At 54.2% G+C, this 17,465-nt stretch overlaps 1 protein-coding gene across 6 annotated transcripts in view; it reads right to left on the bottom strand.

Moving 5' to 3' along the window:
* Positions 1 to 17,465, bottom strand: part of KAZN (kazrin, periplakin interacting protein) — a 1,100,886-nt gene that overhangs the window by 138,141 nt on the left and 945,280 nt on the right. For all 6 annotated transcript variants that reach the window (XR_006296489.1, XM_043573804.1, XM_043573803.1 and 3 more), the window contains one exon: positions 10,577 to 10,768. Coding sequence is in view for 5 of the 6 variants with exons in the window: in XM_043573804.1 (XP_043429739.1) it covers positions 10,577 to 10,768 (192 nt within the window). In the remaining variant the exon portion in view is untranslated. The remainder of the gene's footprint in view (positions 1 to 10,576; positions 10,769 to 17,465) is intronic.

The raw sequence follows: 17,465 nt of genomic DNA, 5'->3' as shown, positions 1-17,465 counted from the left end.
GGAGCATTCCTATGAAACCCGGGGTGAGCCAAAATGATGTAAGGCAAAGAGGCAACTGCCATTAACGTGTGTGGAAAACTTTGTGAGCATGCCCGGACCCCCAAAAGTAACCTCTCTCAGGTTTTTCTGACACCTTAGGACACAGCTTGCTAGTGGATGCACAACACAAATGGAGACAAAGCATAGATGCTCCCAGATGTGGTTCAAAGGCTGGATGCTGAGATGCTGCACGGAGTCCCCAGGCAAGGAGCTGGGCGGGGCCGCACGGGCTGCCTGGGGTGCGTGCTGCCCCTGTAGGGGCTCGCTGCAAAACAAACGCCCAACGCTATTTTTGCCTTTCGTCTTTTTTTTTTTTTTTTTTTTTTGGTAAAAGTGGAAATCCTCTTTGGATTTCTTCCTGTTAGTGAAACCAGGTACTAATGTGGGTCGTGTGCAAACTTTCTAAAAGGGGAGGGGGGGGTTCCGGTATCTCAAGGGGCCTCTGATGTGCTTCCACATCCAGACCGCTCCTCTTCCCTTACTTCCTCTGCCCCCAATGCCTGAAGAATCAACGAAGTATCCGCTAAGGATCTGCAAAGAATAGAGGTTTGGAAACCAGACTCAGCGGAGACCAAGCCTTGGTTCCAAAACCTACCATCCAGGAGATCGCAGAAAAATTCCTTCATCTCTCTCACGCCCATGCCGCGGACGGGGAAACTGAGGCTAATAAACACCACCCATCTAGCAGAGCTGTTGGGAGATTAGTGAGTTCATCCAGGCAAAGCGATCAGAAGAGATCAGGGGCGCTGGGGGGGGGGGGGCTCAGTCAGTTAAGCCTCTGACTTTTGATTTCTGCTTAGGTTATGATTTCACAGTTTGTGAGATCAAACCCTGCATCAGGCTCTGGGCTGACAGCATGGAGCCTGCTTGGGATTCTGTCTTCCTCTCTCTCCGTCCCTCCCCTGCTCACTCTCAAAATAAACCAACATGAAGAAGAAGCAGGAGAAGCAGAAGAAGAGAGTCCGGCACATTCCAAGTGCTAAATAAATATCAGCTGCAATGGTTACTACTCAAAAGCAACCCACCCCAGTTGTACCTCAGTCACCCCACCTGTAGAATGGGTGTACACAGTTTCTTTTTTCTGAATGAAAGCGGTTGGGCTCTGTACCTGCTTCGAGAACCCGCACCAGGTATGCAGGGGTGAGTCCAAGAGGGTGTCTGTGAATTTCCAAACAAACGAGTCTTTCGGTTTTTCTCAGAATAGATGGAAGATTTCCATAACTAGAACACTAACTGTAGTAAAATCTACTGAGAATTGAACCCGAAGTGTGGGACAACAGTCAGAAGGGCCCTTGTTGGGGAAGGGGTGGTGGAGATTCAGGGCGGACTGACTTTCCAACTCACAGAGGGGACGACTCAGTGTGAAAACCCGCAGACGAGGACATCAGTCCCTCAGGTACAGAGACTGATAAAAAGCAAAACAGCCAAAGGGGCAAAGTGGCTGCAATACGTTGTCAGTCACCAGGGCCCCGACCCGAGGGCAGAGTCTGGAAATGATTCCATTTACAATGCTCTCTGGGGCAGATCCACAGAAGCAGCTGCAAGGAGCCCACCTCTCTATATCCACAGCCCGGTGGAGTCCCCACCCGACGTGAGGCTGGGCATGGCCACGTGACGTGCTCTGGCCAATGAGACATCAGCAAACATGACTCGTAAAAAGGACTTCTGGGTCCACTGGGCGGCTCAGTCGGTTCAGCATCTGACTTCGGCTCAGGTCAGGATCTCGCGGTTCACAAGATCAAGCCCCGCGTCGGGCTCTGTGCTGACAGCTCAGGGCCCGGAGCCTGCTTCGGATTCTGGGTCTCTGTCCCTCCCCCTCCTGTACTCTCTTTCTCAAAAATAAATAAAACATTAAAAAGGTAAAGAAATAAAAATAAAATGGCTTGTAAAGTGCCTGTGTACCGTTCCAGATAGGCTATGACGCTGACAATGAAGGAAGGTGGGGACACAGGGACTCTGCAGCATTTCTGCACATCTCAGACACAAGAATTTATTTTTAATATGTTATTTAGTATTTATTTAATAAATTTAAATACTTATATGTATAAATATTTATTTATTTATTATAATTTTTTAATTACTCGTGCATTCGGGCTTGTGCCCTTTTTAGGAATCCAGCCACCGTGTGAAACAGCAAAACCCCTGGAGACAAATGGCCCAGCCAACCGCTGCAACAGAACAGCAAAGGTTCTGGGCACTTCTTCCGCCTGACCATAAATGATTTTCAACTGGATCAAATTTGGAGCCTAAGATGCCTTCAACTCTGTTAACAATAGTTAACAGTGGTCAGTAGTCTCTTAGGAAGACCTTTTGTCTTCCTTTTGTAGAGTTGAAACTCTCTGGAAACTTCCGCTAAGTCCTAAGACTCAGCAGCTAAGAGGCTTCCGTGTCGGGGCTGTGGGTCAGAGGCGCTGGCTCCGGGTGTGCCCCCTGCAGGAGCCCCAATGGCCACCAGGCTGGATCTGGGGCCCAAGAGATGTGTTAGTGTTGTGCACACGACTTCCGGAAGAGGAACACACACATTCAATCCAGGGTGATGAGGTGCCCAGAGGATGAACACGTCTTTGGAGGAAGGCACGAAACAGAGCATGGAGTGTGCACGTGGGAAGGGAAGCAGGAAACGTCAGGTTGCTTTTCCAACCCACATGGCGCTGGGGAGACAAGGATGTGTGTGTGAGGAAGCAGGGGGGCAGAGCCATCCCGGCATCGATGACACACCATTCTACCCTACTGCACCCCACCGTCTGCAGGCCTGGTTACATTTGCAATGGCAGCCAGGGCACGGCCACGCCTACTGGGAATGTAAAGGGCACCGGTGTCCCCTCCTGCCCCAGGTCTAAGACAGTCTCTGTAACCTAGAACTTTCCGAAGCAGGAATATCTGTGGCACACACGCTTATCTACAGGTCTGGCTGCATTGAAAGAAAAATATTATTCAACTAACTTGCACTGAGTGTTTTGTGGGTTCTAGGCACGTCACTGGTTCTGGGCAGGACCGGGGTCCGATTTGCCCCTGAATTCTGAGCCATCAGCACAGATCCTAGTGTGGGGAGGTTTTCAGTTTGTTGAATAAGTAAACTCAATAAGGCTCAGTTCCTTCGAAGAGCTTGGTCCAAGGCAAGGAAAGGAAAAGGCCCCATTCTGAGGCCGGGAAAAGGTCCCAACAGGCCTTACTCCTGCGGAAGAGGAGAAACTCAGGCATCGTTTCTCCTCACTTGATGGTTACCTGCTTGGTTGAGCTAACGAGGCCAGCTCTGTGCTGGGTGCCGTGACCTGCGGGAGCCTGGCAGGCAGCAACCCAGATAGGAAACCGACGTCCCTCACTACATGCTAAGTCCTGACAGGGATCAGCATCTGGGGCTGAGAAGTACAGGGAGGAGAGGTCCTTCTCAGCTTCCTCCTCCTGCTCTAACAAACTACTACAAATTTAGTAGCTTAAAACCATACGTATTTATTGTCTTCTAGTTCTCGAGTCAGAAATCTGCAATGGGTCTTGGGGGCTAAAATCTAGGAAACGTTCCTTCTGGAGGCTCTCAGGGAGAGTCCGTTTCCTGGCCGTTTCCAGCCTCTATAGGTGCCCCCCCATTCTTTGGCTCGTGGCCCCTGCCTCCGTCTACAAAGCCAGCAATGGGGTTGAAATCCTCACACTGAGTCTCTGTTCTGTCATCACACTTCCTTCCCTCTTTCTTACCTTCCTGCTGCCTCCTCTTCTACTTCGGAAGACCCTTGTGATTACACTGGGCTCACTGGAGAACCCTGGGGAACCCCCCATCTCAAGGACATCTAATTAACAACCTTGATTCCCCTTTGCTACATAACCTAACATATTCACAGGTTCTATGAATTAGGATGCAGGCATTCTGGGGTGGGGGCATGATCCTGACCACCACGGCCCTGAACTACCAGACAGAGAAGGTCCAGGAAGATTTCTGGAGGAAGCAGAGGCTGAACCAGGGCTTGGAGGAGAGAAAGGAGGTGACCCAGGAACCATATGTACATAATCACACGTGTGTATGTCCTCATGCCTGAGAGCGAGAGAGGAGATGGCAAAGGCTGGGAAAGGGTGGGAAACGGACATGGGGACACACTAGAATACCCCACTTCTGATATTGTCTCCTGCCCCAAACTTCCCCGGTCCCCTAACTTCTGAGCATGCCCCCCGAGGTTCTCCACGATCATCTCTTACCACCTCCCTCCTGCAAAGCCTTGACACGGGGCTTCCCTTCCCAGCCCACACACAGGCTGGTCTTCCTGCCTCTGCTCAAGCTGTTTCCCCTGCATGAGTACCCTCTCTGTCCCTGCCAGCATCCCCTAAGGGCAGAAGTCCACCCTGCTGAAGTCCAAACCTGGCTCGAACCAGGTACTGCACATACTCCTGGAACACTCACGGCGCACCTCCTGGGCTTGTTGGGAAGACTAAATGAGCTCAAGTTCTGGAGTATGTAGCATAAACACATTGCTCAGAAATGCTAGCTGTCGCCACTACCACCAGCAATATCATTTCAGGGGATCCATGAGGAAAACTATTTTCATAATAATGCTATGATGCTGTTTGCCTTTTTTACTGTGTATTTTCACCATTGGTACGAAAGCAACGCAGAGAAAAATGCTGACCATCTTAGCAGAAATCCAGGCAGAGGCATCAAACCATATTAGTCGTTATGTTCTTGACACCATGCGCTTGTTCTTGAAAGAACAAACAAACAAACGGGGAGGGCACAGTTTTGCTTCCCAATGTCCTTGATGAAGCAGTAAGAATTATTAATTTTATTAAAACTTGATCCCTGAGTACATATTTTTTTTTAAATGGAGGTACATTGAAAGCTCTTTTGCTGCATACCAAAGAACAAAGGCTATCTTGACGAAAGACATTTGCATGACCATTTGAGTTGCAAGCTAAACTAGCCACTTTTGCCATAGAATACCACGTGTACTTGACAGACAAGTGACTAATGTATTAACCGAGGTACCTGGCAAACTACTAAGTCCACAAATGAACTAAGTGAGCCTGTTCCTTCTAAGAAACAACTGACCATATTGGTTGTCGATGATAAAATTTGAGCTCTCAAACAAAAGTGAGAATTTCGGCAGATGTGATGTGCCACCATGCCAACAGCTTCTCAAGACTTAAAGACTTTTCTGATGAGATGAGTGGTGATGTTAACAAATGTGACTTTTTGGTGATGGATAATGAAGTATGTCATCACTGAGCATTCAGGTGATGCATTGCTCAAGTGATCAATGGTAGGAGCGCCTGGATGGCTCAGTGGGTTGAGTGTCCACCAACTCAACTCATGATCGCACGGTTCGTGAGTTTGAGCCCCACATCGGGCTCACTGCTGCCAGTGCAGAGCCCACTTCAGATCTTCTGTCCCCCTTTCTCTCTGCCCCCACTCTGCTCATGCTCTCTCCCTCAAAAATGAATAAACATTTATTTTTTAAAAAGTGATCAATAGTAGATGCTAAAAAATCGTGTGTGGTACAGTATCCCTTCAAAGGGCAGACGAGGCCAATGGCTATGTTGACTGCTACAGAACACAAAACCCTCACCAGAGAAAGTCTGAGATTGCACACAGCAGCAAATCTCTCAGATACTACTATCTAGTGAGTTTTAGTATGCCAACAAATTTACTAATACCTACAATCACCTCATAAGGCAATTAATACCCTCCTCCCTTTTCCAATATTATCTGTTTGCTGCCAGATACTCAACTCAAACGACAAATCACCGTAGCCTGGCTGAAGGAGCAGGTATGAGAATTTGGCAGTCTTCTGGAAAGTCTGATGTTAAAAAGCTTTTGCAAAAATGTAAAACGCTGCTGCTCTCCTCACTCAAGTAGCTTTGTTTGGGAAAATATAAGTATTTTTCATTAAAAATTTTAAATTTATGTTAACACGTAATGGTTTCACTGCTGTTGTTTAAAAATAAATCATCGGAGACTTAAACAGGTTCTCAGCTTTAATTTCTAGAATGGTAAACACCTACAGAACTAAACCACATAAATAAGAGCTCCTTTGGGGCACCTGGGTGGCTCAGTTGGTTAAGTGTCGACTTTGGGTCAGGTCATGATCTCGTAGTTCATGAGTTTGAGCCCCGCATTGGGCTCTGTGCTGACAGCTCAGAGCCTGGAGCCTGCTTCGGATTCTGTGTCTCCCTCTCTCTCTGCCCCTCCCCTGCTCGAGCTCTGTCTCTCTCTCTCTCTCAAAAATAAATACACATTTACAAAAAAAATTTTTTTAAAAAGACCTCTTTGGGTCCTCAATTTTGTAAAGAGTGTAAAGTGGTCTGGAGACCAGGAAGTTTGAGAAATGTTGTCTTAAGAAAATAAACTGATTTACAAACCGAGATCTTTAGTGCAGCGGTATATAATGGCAAAAACAAAGAGAAAAAAGTGGAAACAACTCATGTGTCCAATAATCAGGAAGTGGCTAAATTATGGGGCCTCCATTTGCTAGAACATTACGTAGTCATTACAAATTATGTTTTCAAAGAGTATTTATTGCGAGAAAACACTCAACACACTCGACACACCATTAAAAAAGGGCAGAAGCAAATTTTCATGGTCATGTTTCTGTAATGCCTTGATTCTCAGGGGGAATCAATGGAACTGAGAGGGGGAGGCTGGGGAAATTGACAGACACCCCAAAGGGGCCCCATGAGCCACAAGCTCACTGCACCTGTAGGGCTGGAGGACCCCGGTTATGTTTAAACACCCAATAATGCCATTCTTTGTTGAACGATCATTCTCGACTTCTGCCTTTACACGCACAGCGAGACTGAACTCCTAAACCTGACATTCCAGATTCATCCCCAAAGGAACCAAGGAATCTTCTAAACCCTGTTCTCCCCGAACGTGGCCCTTTGCTTTGCTTTGGCATTGGAACCCCGGGCTGGTGCTTCTGGTGTTTGCTTGAGTTCCTCATCCTCTCACCTTCTGGAAAATTCTGGTCTCATCCAACCCCCAGGCAAAGACGGGGGCAGGTAGGCAGGGAACTGCCAGGGTGGAAGTCTTTGGGGGCTTTGTGTTTTCCCACTGCAGGGACACCGGCTGTTAACAAGCGTCACCCAACATCTGCTGCTTACTTGCTTTGCACATTTATTCTCATTCTCCTCATTATGGGCATATAAATCCCTTTTCATGCTCCAGCCTCCTTCTGCCCACATCTGTCTGCAATTTACTCACCACGTGCTGTGGCTGGGGAGAAAGTGTCTTATTTATGACTTTGGAGAAGGCCGGGCAGGCTGCTTGGGCTGGCTGAAGGTGCCCACTGCTTTTGGGAACCACCGCGGCCTTGAGCTTCGGTGGGCTCAGGGGGGTCTAAGGTCTGGGCCACCCCTAACGGGAATCAGGGGACCAACATCTTCAGGCAGATCCGAGGTGTGCCAAGCCCCCTCTCGTCCGGTAATCACTAAGTATTTGCGCTAACAGTACTAGGCACTGGGCCAAGCACTTTATATCTCACTTAATCCTGATGACAAGTGATCTTGTCCTCTTCCTTTGAAGTAGCTACTATTATTGGCCCCAATTATAAGAGAAACAGCTTTGGTTTTGTTACCCTCCGCAAGAAAACTATATAGTTCAGAGAGGTTAGGGAATTTGCCCGAGGTCACGCAGCTAATAAGTTAGGAAGAGCTGGGATTCAAGCCCAGATCTGACTCCAGAGTCTGCCGTCCCCTTTCCTGAGCTACGAAGGCCTCCTGTTGCTCTCGTCCACTTGGACTGAATTCCCCAGAGGGAAGAAGAGGAATGCTCCTGCAGGGGAAAGTTTCTGACTCTGCTTGTGATTAGCTCTATAACCTTGACCAAGTTACTTAACCATTCTGAACCTCATTCAGGTGTCTCCATCTGGGAAAGGGGGTTGATACCCCCTGGTAGGGTTGGGGTGAGGGACAGATCCAGTGCTGGCACACAGTAGGTGTGCTTTCAGAAGGCTTTCCTGTCATGAATACTGACAAGCCCTTGTTGTTGAGATTGCTGTTGACAAGGGAGCCACTCCCTCCGGCAGATCTCCGCGCCTGTGCGTGACTTCTGGTGATGGATAAGACACCTTACAGCACAGAGTTACAAAGATAATGTTTTTTAATGTTTACATAATATATAAATGTTTATTTATTTTTGAGAGAGAGAGAGAGAGAGAGAGAGAGGGAGAGAGAGAGAGAGAGAGAGGACAAGTAGGGGAGGGGCAGAGAGAGGGAGACAGAGGATCCGAAGCAGGCTCCTCGCTGACAGCAGAGAGCCCGACGTGGGGCTCGAACCCGTGAATCGGGAGATCGTGACCTGAGCCGAAGTCGGGACGCCTAACCAACTGAGCCACCCAGGCGTCCCAAGCACGCACATCTTAACAGGCAGCTCTCCACCCTCACAGACATCGCCTCAGTCCTCAGACCAGGAACGAGGTCTGGAGAGGGCAGACTGTCTGTCCCATGAGCTGGGGAATTGTGGGTAAATGAGCTTCTGCTTAGCCCCCTGCCCATTCCTTTGGACCGAGAAACAACTTAGAGAGGATTTGCCCCCACCACCCCCCCATCCCCAGACGGGTCCAGAAGGGCAAATATGGGTGAGAATTCTTTCCCTGGTCAAGGACATGGAAAGCAGGCTTCCCCTCCCTGGAATAAATACTGGCAAAGGTGGCTGGGACTGCGTCCAAGGTAGTCCCAACTCTCCACAGGGTCATAGCACTCAGGGAGACCAAAGGACACCAGCTCGCCCAGCCCGAGGCCCCGAGGCACTTCCTCAGGGAGATTTCCCGTGACTGGAGTCTCCATCCTGAGAAAGGAGTGATGTCAGGAGACCCCCGGAAGCTCGAAGCTTGCACAGATCTGCCCAGACTCCTGGATGGCTGCACAGACAGCAAATGCGTATGTGCCCGGCACGATGACTTCCCAATCGCCCAGCATCGGCTGGATCACAGCACATCCCACCAGCCTCCTCTGGCCTGAAGACACCACCCGGAACACTGAGTGGCCCCACCAGAAGCACTACCCCAGCAGGAAATGGTTCACCTGTCTTTATGAGTAACACGTATTGCTGAAAAGAATTCACAGGGGGCTGTGCACCCTCAAAGATGATTCTCCAGACTTCCTGGGGGACATTAGTGGGACGCTGGACAGACAGCCTGCTTGGCCAGTGTGCCAATGTTCTGCTGCTCACAGCCCAGCTCCGGGCAGGGAAACCCACTACGACAGAGCCGACTGACTGGCCTGCAAAACCCACCTTCCCCGCCCCTGCTTCCCTCCCAGTTAGCCCAGTGGGTGGGCCAGGACGCCCAGGTAGACCCGACATTCCCCAGCTCTCCCTGAAGGCGGGCATGGCCGTTATCACCAAGCTCTTGCCAAAGGGAACGTCTGCCCCTCGATTTTGACTCTTTCCCTGGATCTCCCCCAGGCCGAAGGAGAGCAGAGATACCCTGCAGCCTAAAATGCTCCGCTTGGTGGTTATGGAAGACAGAGACAGATTCTTTAAGCCACTCTGTTTTGGAATGTCTTTGCTATAGCAGCCTGAATTCAACCTAAGTAATAAAACCGCTTTGGCTTCAAAAATGAAGTTTTCAGGGTATTTATCATTCTAGTAAAATGGCACGTGGAAAGCAGGTTGCCAAGTTTTACTGCTTCCCACCCCCGCCCCGGCCCTGCCCAGGAGAATCAGAGACAGTAAGGGGGCCTCCAGAGAATCCAGGAAGCCCCAAAAGCCATTTTCTTGCCCTGGGTTACGGGTCCGAGGTCTCCGCGCACTATTAGAGGATGACTCTCAACCTTGCTTGAATAACCTTTTGAGACCCCTCCCAAGCCCCAAAGAGCGCGGGCAGGTGGCCCCCAGGAGTGATGGGTATGCCAGCCGCTAGTGTCCCAGGCCAGCTCTAGGGAGAGCGGGCTGCACACGTGGGACCGCTGGTTTCCTCCTTCCCTAAAGCGGCTTCTGGCTGGCCGCGTGGTGCTTGCAGGTGGCCCGGCTCAGCCAGAAAGCACCCCACTCTCTCCCACCTCCTCTCTCGTCTCCTCGGAGAGAACACTGGACACCGCACTTCTCAGAGGGGAGCCCCCTCCAGGCCGACCACGGGAGAAGGGCCCCGAGCCCCCCGAGAGACCGCCACGTTGAACGAGAGCGAACGTGGTGGACAGACGCCTCCTCCAGCACAGGATTCAGCGCATCTACACCGTCCCGTGAGGGGAGGTGCTTAAGGACCTCGAGAATGGCGGGAAAGAGGAGACCCAGCTGCTGGGTCCACATCCTGATCTAGCAGAGACGCCCGCCTGCCGTTCACGCCTCAGAAGGAGGTGAGCCTGGACGGCCACTATGGAGAGCAGGTGGCGGTCACCCAGAGGAGGGAGTGACATAAGCCTCCGACACTGCGACAGGCAGACATCTACTGAAAAGGGGACAGGGCGGCCTCAGCTGGGGGTCTAGGCGCTGGGAGACCCCCGTGGCCGCGCCACTCCCCCCTGCAGAGGCAGGACCCCGGCTCCTCGGCGCCCCTGTGGCCCAAGCCTGAGCCCCAGGCGAGGGAAGGGAGGGAACTGCCACCGACTAGTCACTTACCCTGCAAGGCTTCTTTGGCTCTGGCTAGCTCCTGCTCCTTCTGGGCCAGCTGGACCCTGAGCTCGGTGGCTGACAGGACCTCGGAGGACTTGCCACCCTGCGACTCCTCCAGGTCCTTCGTCAACATCTCCTTCATCTGGCGGAGAAGGTGGACTTCCTCCTGGAGCCGGGACACTTCTTCCCGCAGGAGCACTAGGGGAGAAGGGCACACGGTTAGAGGCAGGGGACACTGGCTCGTGCTCGCTCACTTTCTCTGGGGACACTTCCAAGGTGCTTTGGCTTTTCCTGTTTGCTCTGCATTCGAGGCCCTTCCTACGTGTGTGCTGGGAAGAAAAACCTCAAAGCCACTGGCTTTGTTCCAAGAGCCCCTGCCCCAGCCCTGCGCCCCATGTCCACCTGCAGAGCAGGCCTGGTGGGAGCCCCCCTCACCCCCTGCCACATTCTCTAGGGCTCTCTGGTGCTGCCGTCTCGGCACTGAGAGCGTCCACTCCGACGGCCGACATCGTCTTCCCTCCAAAAGGCAGGAACATGCATGAGGACGAAGAGCCGACAGGAGGCAGGATTCCGGCCACGAGCCTGCAGCCTGCCGCGTTGACCTTTAGATGCTCTATCTCATTTAATCCCACCAAAAAAAAACCCTCCTGAGGCGGCTACCAGCCTCGCCCCCACTTCACAGATTAGGGAGTTGAGGCTCGGAGAGATTAAGTAACTCCCCAAGGTCAGAAAGTCAGCAGGTAGCAGAGCTGGGATTCGAACCCAGACGTGGCCAACTCCAGGGCCTGAGCTCCCAGTCTGACGCTCAGGGAACAGTCCCCGAAAGGCACACTCGACGGGTGGCGCGGAACACGGGGTCTCCGGGAACCCAGCACCGTGCAGACACAGGACTTCGGCATTCACGGCTGAACGTGCGGGAGAACGGGGCCAAGCGGGCGCCGACGGCGGTGACACCAGGGGCGGGGGTTTCCACGCCACCCAAACCCGACCGCGTACCCACGAGGGCGAGAACGTGGTGTCCCTCGGGGGGCGGGGGCCTTGGGAGGCCCCCGTGAGTCTGCAGGCCAGCTCAGCCCTGCAGGTGGACGGATACCCTCGCACCCGGGCCCGCTCGCCTGAGCAGCAGCAGACCCCGAGCCGCGGAGGGTGCGGGAGGCAGGGTCAAGCAGCCTCACTGGGCCGCCCGCGCCCCTGCCGCACCCTGGGAGGGAGCCAGCCTCGTGGTCGGGGTGCTCACCCCATGGTTTTGTAAAAGAAGATTAAAAAACGTTGTTTTGGGATGTTTCTTTCTTTTTGGGGCGCGGGAGGGAGGGGGACAGAGGATCCGAAGCGGGCTGTGCGCGGACAGCAGCGAGCCCCACGTGGGGCTCGACCTCACGAACCAAGACATCGAGACCCGGCCGGAAGTCGGATGCTCAACTGACCCAGCCGCCGGGTCGAGCCGCCCCGGGGGAGACTTTGAATTCTTCATGGGAGCCGGCCCTTGACAACACGGCCCTGAACTCACGCACGGCGCCCCCTCCTTCCCGCCCCCCTGCCACCCCGGTCCCTCTCTTTGCAACATGCCAAGTCGTCCCCGGTTTCAGGGCCTGTGTCCCTGCAGCGGCCTCCACCCAGAGGGCCCTTTTCCCCTTGTTCTCGCTGCGGCTGCTTCCTCTCCGCCGCACAGGCCCTCCCCCCGCGCCACCTCCTCAGGGAGGCCCTCTCGCCAGGTCTCACGCTGCCGTGGACTGGGGGTGCCGTCCCTGCCTGGGAGGGTCACGGCTGGGGCACAGCTCTGGGGTCACTGGGTCTCCGGTTTGGCTCCAGAGAGGCATGTGGCCGTGAGCGAGTCCCTTCCCCCTCGAGCCTCAGATGCCCCCCCCCCCCCCCAGATGGATCTCACCCTCATCGGACTGTGACACAGAAGGCGTCCCCCCTCCCCCCCGCCCCCCAGCATGGCATGGGCCTGGTCCGGGACATGCTGGGGGCACACAGGAAGTGCTCAATACTGGCGAGGCAGTGGCCCTCATCAACCTAGACGTCTCACCCTCTATGGGCGCCCGGCATTCTGCAACACTGTGACCTGCAGTCCTCGGGGGTCCTGGGGTCAAGGCGAGCAGGGCAGAGCCAGGCACGGGGCACGGGGCAGGCGAGGGGAAGCAGAGCTAAGGCCTCAAGAACGTGAGGTCCCTCCACCACCAGAGGCTTTGCGAAAAGGTGGCTTTGACTCCGGCCTGTCCCTTGTCCCCCTCTTACCACCCTCCCTGAGGCCTCCTGGGTTCGGCGGCCACGTGTGCGAGGGGGGATGCCCCGGCCCTCCCAGCTCCTCCTCCGCCCACCTCGTCTCCCCACAGAAGCCTGAGGGCCCCCTTGAGATGCAGAGCGCAGAACCTCACTCCCTGCGGAAAACCCTCCCGGCCGCGCTCCCACGGTCGAGCCGCTAGGCAGCGGCCTTGGCGGCCCTCTCCGACCTCCCGCAGGCCACCTTTCGGTCCCGAAGATACAGACTCATCCAGGGGTGAGTCTGGGTGGCTCAGTCGGCGAGGCATCAGACCTCAGCTCAGGTCATGGTCTCGTGCTTCGGGAGTTCGAGCCCCACCGCTCCGTCCCACTTGCTGCGGGGTCGGAGGTGCCCCGAACAGCGTGCGGTGACGCACTGACAGTCGCCTTGACTCCCTCGGCCCATCCGTCAAGCCCACGAAAGTGTACGGGCATTTGCCCCATGGCAGACACCGTTCCGGGCCCTGGGGACCGTTGGGTGAATGTCACAGACAGGTCCCGTCCTCAGGCTGGCACTCCCAGACCCCACCGGGAGCACGGGCTGAAGGACCCCAAACCCGCACTCCGCGAAGACGGGCCGTCTGCAAGGGAGCGCCCGGCTACCTGGCCATCGCCTGGCTCGAATACAAGCTGGGGACCGTCCAAGACTCTCGGCAAAACCGCAAAGCAGGAGGTTTGCTGTGGGGGCCCGCTCCCCTCCCCTCGCTCTGGCCCAACATCTGCAGGCTGTCCACACCGCAGGCCCAGTGTAGGGTGTCCAGAGAGGAGAAGGGAACACCCTCGGCCTCAAGAAGTCTCTGGTGAGTGGAAGCAGCACACACGGGTAGGCATAACACAAGGAGCTGCATGTGCGTGGGGTACAAGGACACTGAAATGGGCCTTGGAAGATGTAAGGGCTGGCGAGCGGAGGGAAGAGCATGAGCAAAGCCTAGGAGGCTGGAAAGCAGAGGCCCCTGGATGGATGGGTGGAGGGGGGTAAATGGGTACAAGGTGAGAAAGAGCAGAAGATAGCCTGGAGACGTATGCCAGGGTCAGATCATAAAAGGTCTTAACCCTGACCCCTCCTCTGTGACCCATCTCTAGCAGTTCTCAAGACGCTGGACTTTTCATCCTCGCTCCCTGCCATAGACTAAATGTTTGCGTCCCCCCAAATTCACATGTTGAACCCTGACGGGTGATGGTATGTATAGGTAGGGTCTTTGGGAAGCAATTAGGTCATGAGGATAGAGCCCTCATGAATGGGATTAGTGCCCTTATAAAAGAGATCCCAGGGAGCTTCCTTGTCCCTTCTACTGCATGAAGACACAGCAAACAGAGAGCTGTCCAGAAACCAGGAAGAGGGTCCTCACCAGAGGCTGAATTTCCAGTGCCTGGATCTGGGGTTTCCGGCCTCCAGGACTGTGAGGAACACGTCTGTCGTTTACAAGCCTCTCTGTCTATCGTATTTTTGTCAGGAGCCAGAACAGACTGATACATTCTCTTTCTTCCCAACCCCTGAGCCTGCCAGGGTCTGTCCCCACTCAGCAGTCACCGAGTAACGTACGAGTGAGTGCTCTGAGTTCTCATCTGTGTTCACATTACCATACAGGTGGCAGAGAAGTTTGCTTTTGTTTGTCTGCTTGGGGATGTGACTCTGGGCCTCGTCAGACGGCCCTGAAGTGGCCACTAAGGTCGCCTACTGTATCTACACAGATCCGGAGAACTGTAAGAGAGAGGCCTGGCTTCAGACCCAGTCCCGACCAGGACCTTGCTGTGACCTTGGGCAAGCCCCATCACCTCTCTGGGTCTCAGGACTCACATAAGCTACAACATGCTATCTGTTTGGGGTTGCCAGAGTTAGAACAACAAAACAAAACAAACAGTGCTCCCTCCCTCCCCACCCCCCCCCCCCCGCCCAGATGCACACTTCTATTTGAATGCCAGATAAGCAAATATTTTTTTAGGATAAGCCTGTCCTAAATATTACACGGGACATATTTATGCTAAAATGTATTCATGGCTTATCTGAAATTCAAATTTCGCTGGGCGTGCTGCGTTTCACCCAGCAACCTTACTCCCATCCACGGGGATTCTGGCCCAACGATACGGGGCGATCACGAGAAAGGGCTTTGCCAGAGCACCTCAGAGGAGGGAGGGGGGAGAGGCTAAGAAGGGTCAGGCACAGCCTTCCCTGCACCCTGCGCTTAGGTGACAGCAGAGAGCAAGATGTGGCTGGGTGCCCTTCTCCTTGGCTAACAGTGACGGAGGCGGAATTTTCCTGAGCTCCCCTTTCTAACAGGTGCCACCTGACCACCACACCCCTTGGGCCAGGCCCTGAAGCAGCAGGAGGGCGGGGCACCCGCGGGAGCCAAGTCTTAGGAGACCAGGCTGGAAAAACAACTTTGTGGAAGGAGAGAGGCCTGTCCGAGCTTAGCAACTGCACCCGCCCTGGCTGGGGGTGTAAACCCAGATCGCGCACAGCCTGGATCCTCCCAGAGGCAGAGACTCTGGGCAACCCCGGGACTGTAATCACAGGGAGACGCACAAGACCGCAGCCTATGGTGGGGGAGGCGCTCTGGGGCCGCGGGCAGGCACTTCCCGTCTCTGGCCCTCCGATGCCTCACCTGTAAAGCGGGGGTGGTGGGAATAAAGGAGACTTGTACGTAACGCGCTTTTACACGTGCTCGGCGCGGTGGGAACCTTGCGTGCCACCATCCCACAACTCCTCTTCCCTTCTGTGCCGAGGGACTGACCACATTCCTCAGAAACAGCGACGAAGCTGGAGTTGGAAGAGCTGGGTTGTCTGCCTCAGGGGAGCTGCTGTCTAATGCTGTGTGAGCCCGGGCAAGTCACTGTCCCTCTCTGGGCCTTCACAAGCTCAGTGCCCGTGCTTCACGAATCTAGATGAATGCTACTGATTACGCACGTCTTCCCTTGGTGGGAACGGGGGTCCCCACTCTAGTCTACAGCTGTTGAGCTCCTCAGCAAGGCAGCCGCCAGCCGCACGCAGCTACTTAAGTGTAAATTAATTAAAACGAATCACTCAGCTCCTCAGTTAACGCTAGCCAGGTTTCAAGTGCACGTGCATTGCTAGTGGCCCTGGTGTTGGACAGAGCACGCAGCGACCAGTCTCCTCACTGCACGGAGAGCTCCTGCTCAGTGCTGACCTACAGGGCACAAGGTGGAGAAAGAAAAGGGGAGAAGTATTAAGCATCTGATGCAGCCCAGCCCAGCCCCACAGACACACGGACAGAAGGAGCCTTTTGCCAATGGCCGGGAGAGCTAAGGAAGGAACCACCGCTTATGGAGAAACCATCCCGGCCCTTTCCCAAGAATAGAAAAAGGAAAGATCACTGTCCACCCTTCTGCCAATGCCGGGCAACTCCAGTGCCCTAGGACCTTGGTGAAAAGGGCTGATGCCAGAAATGCCGTGGACTGAGCAGAGCTCTTGGGCCAAGGGAGCCGGAAGTAAGTGCTGTCTGGGAGACAGCGGCTTTCCTGCCCCAGGGGAAGCTGCCCATTTCCAGGGGTGCTGCCCCTGGGTTGGAGGTGGGGCATACCCACTCAGAGGTGGCAAAGGGAGCCAGGGCAGGCCTGCCCTTCTCTGTCTGGCATCAGACCTCTTGTCATCAAGAGCAGTGAGTGCCTGGTGTTTTTTTGTTTTTTTTTTTTAAAAAGCCACTCCTCAGCCTCCCCTGCAGCTAGGGTGGTCCATGTGACCCAGAGCAAGAAGGGACTCTGGGGTGCCTGAGTGGCTCAGTCGGTTAAGCGTGAGACTCTTGATTTCGGCGCAGGTCACTATCTCACGGTTCACGAGTTCGAGCCCCGCACTGGTCTCCACGCTGACAGTATAGAGCCTGCTTGGGATTCCCTCTCTCTCCCTTTCTCTCTGCCCCTCCCTGCTTGCTTGCTCTCTCTCTTTCTCTCTCTCAAAACTAAACTAACTTAAAAAAAAGAAAAAAGCGTTGTGCCACTTCTCTACCTTCTTGTCTGGAAAGTGGATTCGTAGCTGGAGCTGCAGCAGCTACCTTGTAACAAGGAGGCAGTGGGCATAGGGCCAAGAACACAGCAAGAGAGGAGAAGAGACGATGGGGCCTGGACAGCGCAGCTCAGCCCTGCCCCCGCATCAGGACCTGGAACAGCATCAGCGAGGCAGGGCTGCCTGGGGCGGGAGAGCCTCTGATTTCCTAGCTGACTTACCACCAAAGCCAAACCAGGCTACAGGCTGAGTCTGAGTTCAGGCCACTGCTAAGGGCCCCTCAGCCGTGCCCGTGGGCAGCTCAGGTGTGGCGCGCAGGGAGTGCGGGCGGGGTGGGCGGGCTGTGGCAGAATTCACACAGTGCACGAGGGAGGTGGCGGCTCCTGGCCCTGGGGACGAGCCCCCAGTTGCGAGAAGCCTCTTCCAGGCTTAGCTTTTGTGAGCTCAGAGGGGCAGGGGCAGGGACAGGAGAGGAAGGAGAGAAGAAAGCGGGTTACTTTCTGTGACTGGAGGGCGCACCCAAGAACCGCCTGAACGGGGCCGTGGGGGACCAAGCACCAGTAAGTTCTCCGGGTGAGCTGCACGTTTACAAGCCCAGCTTTCCCAAGTCAAAGGTCTAAATAGCAATATTATAATTACCGCGCATCCCAACAACAACCGTTCCTTTCCTAACAC

Source organism: Prionailurus bengalensis, chromosome C1 (assembly GCF_016509475.1).
Source record: "Prionailurus bengalensis isolate Pbe53 chromosome C1, Fcat_Pben_1.1_paternal_pri, whole genome shotgun sequence".
In the NCBI taxonomy this organism is placed as follows: domain Eukaryota; kingdom Metazoa; phylum Chordata; class Mammalia; order Carnivora; family Felidae; genus Prionailurus; species Prionailurus bengalensis.
The sequence above is the reverse complement of the archived record's forward strand: the minus strand, read 5'-3'. Positions and strand labels throughout refer to the sequence as shown.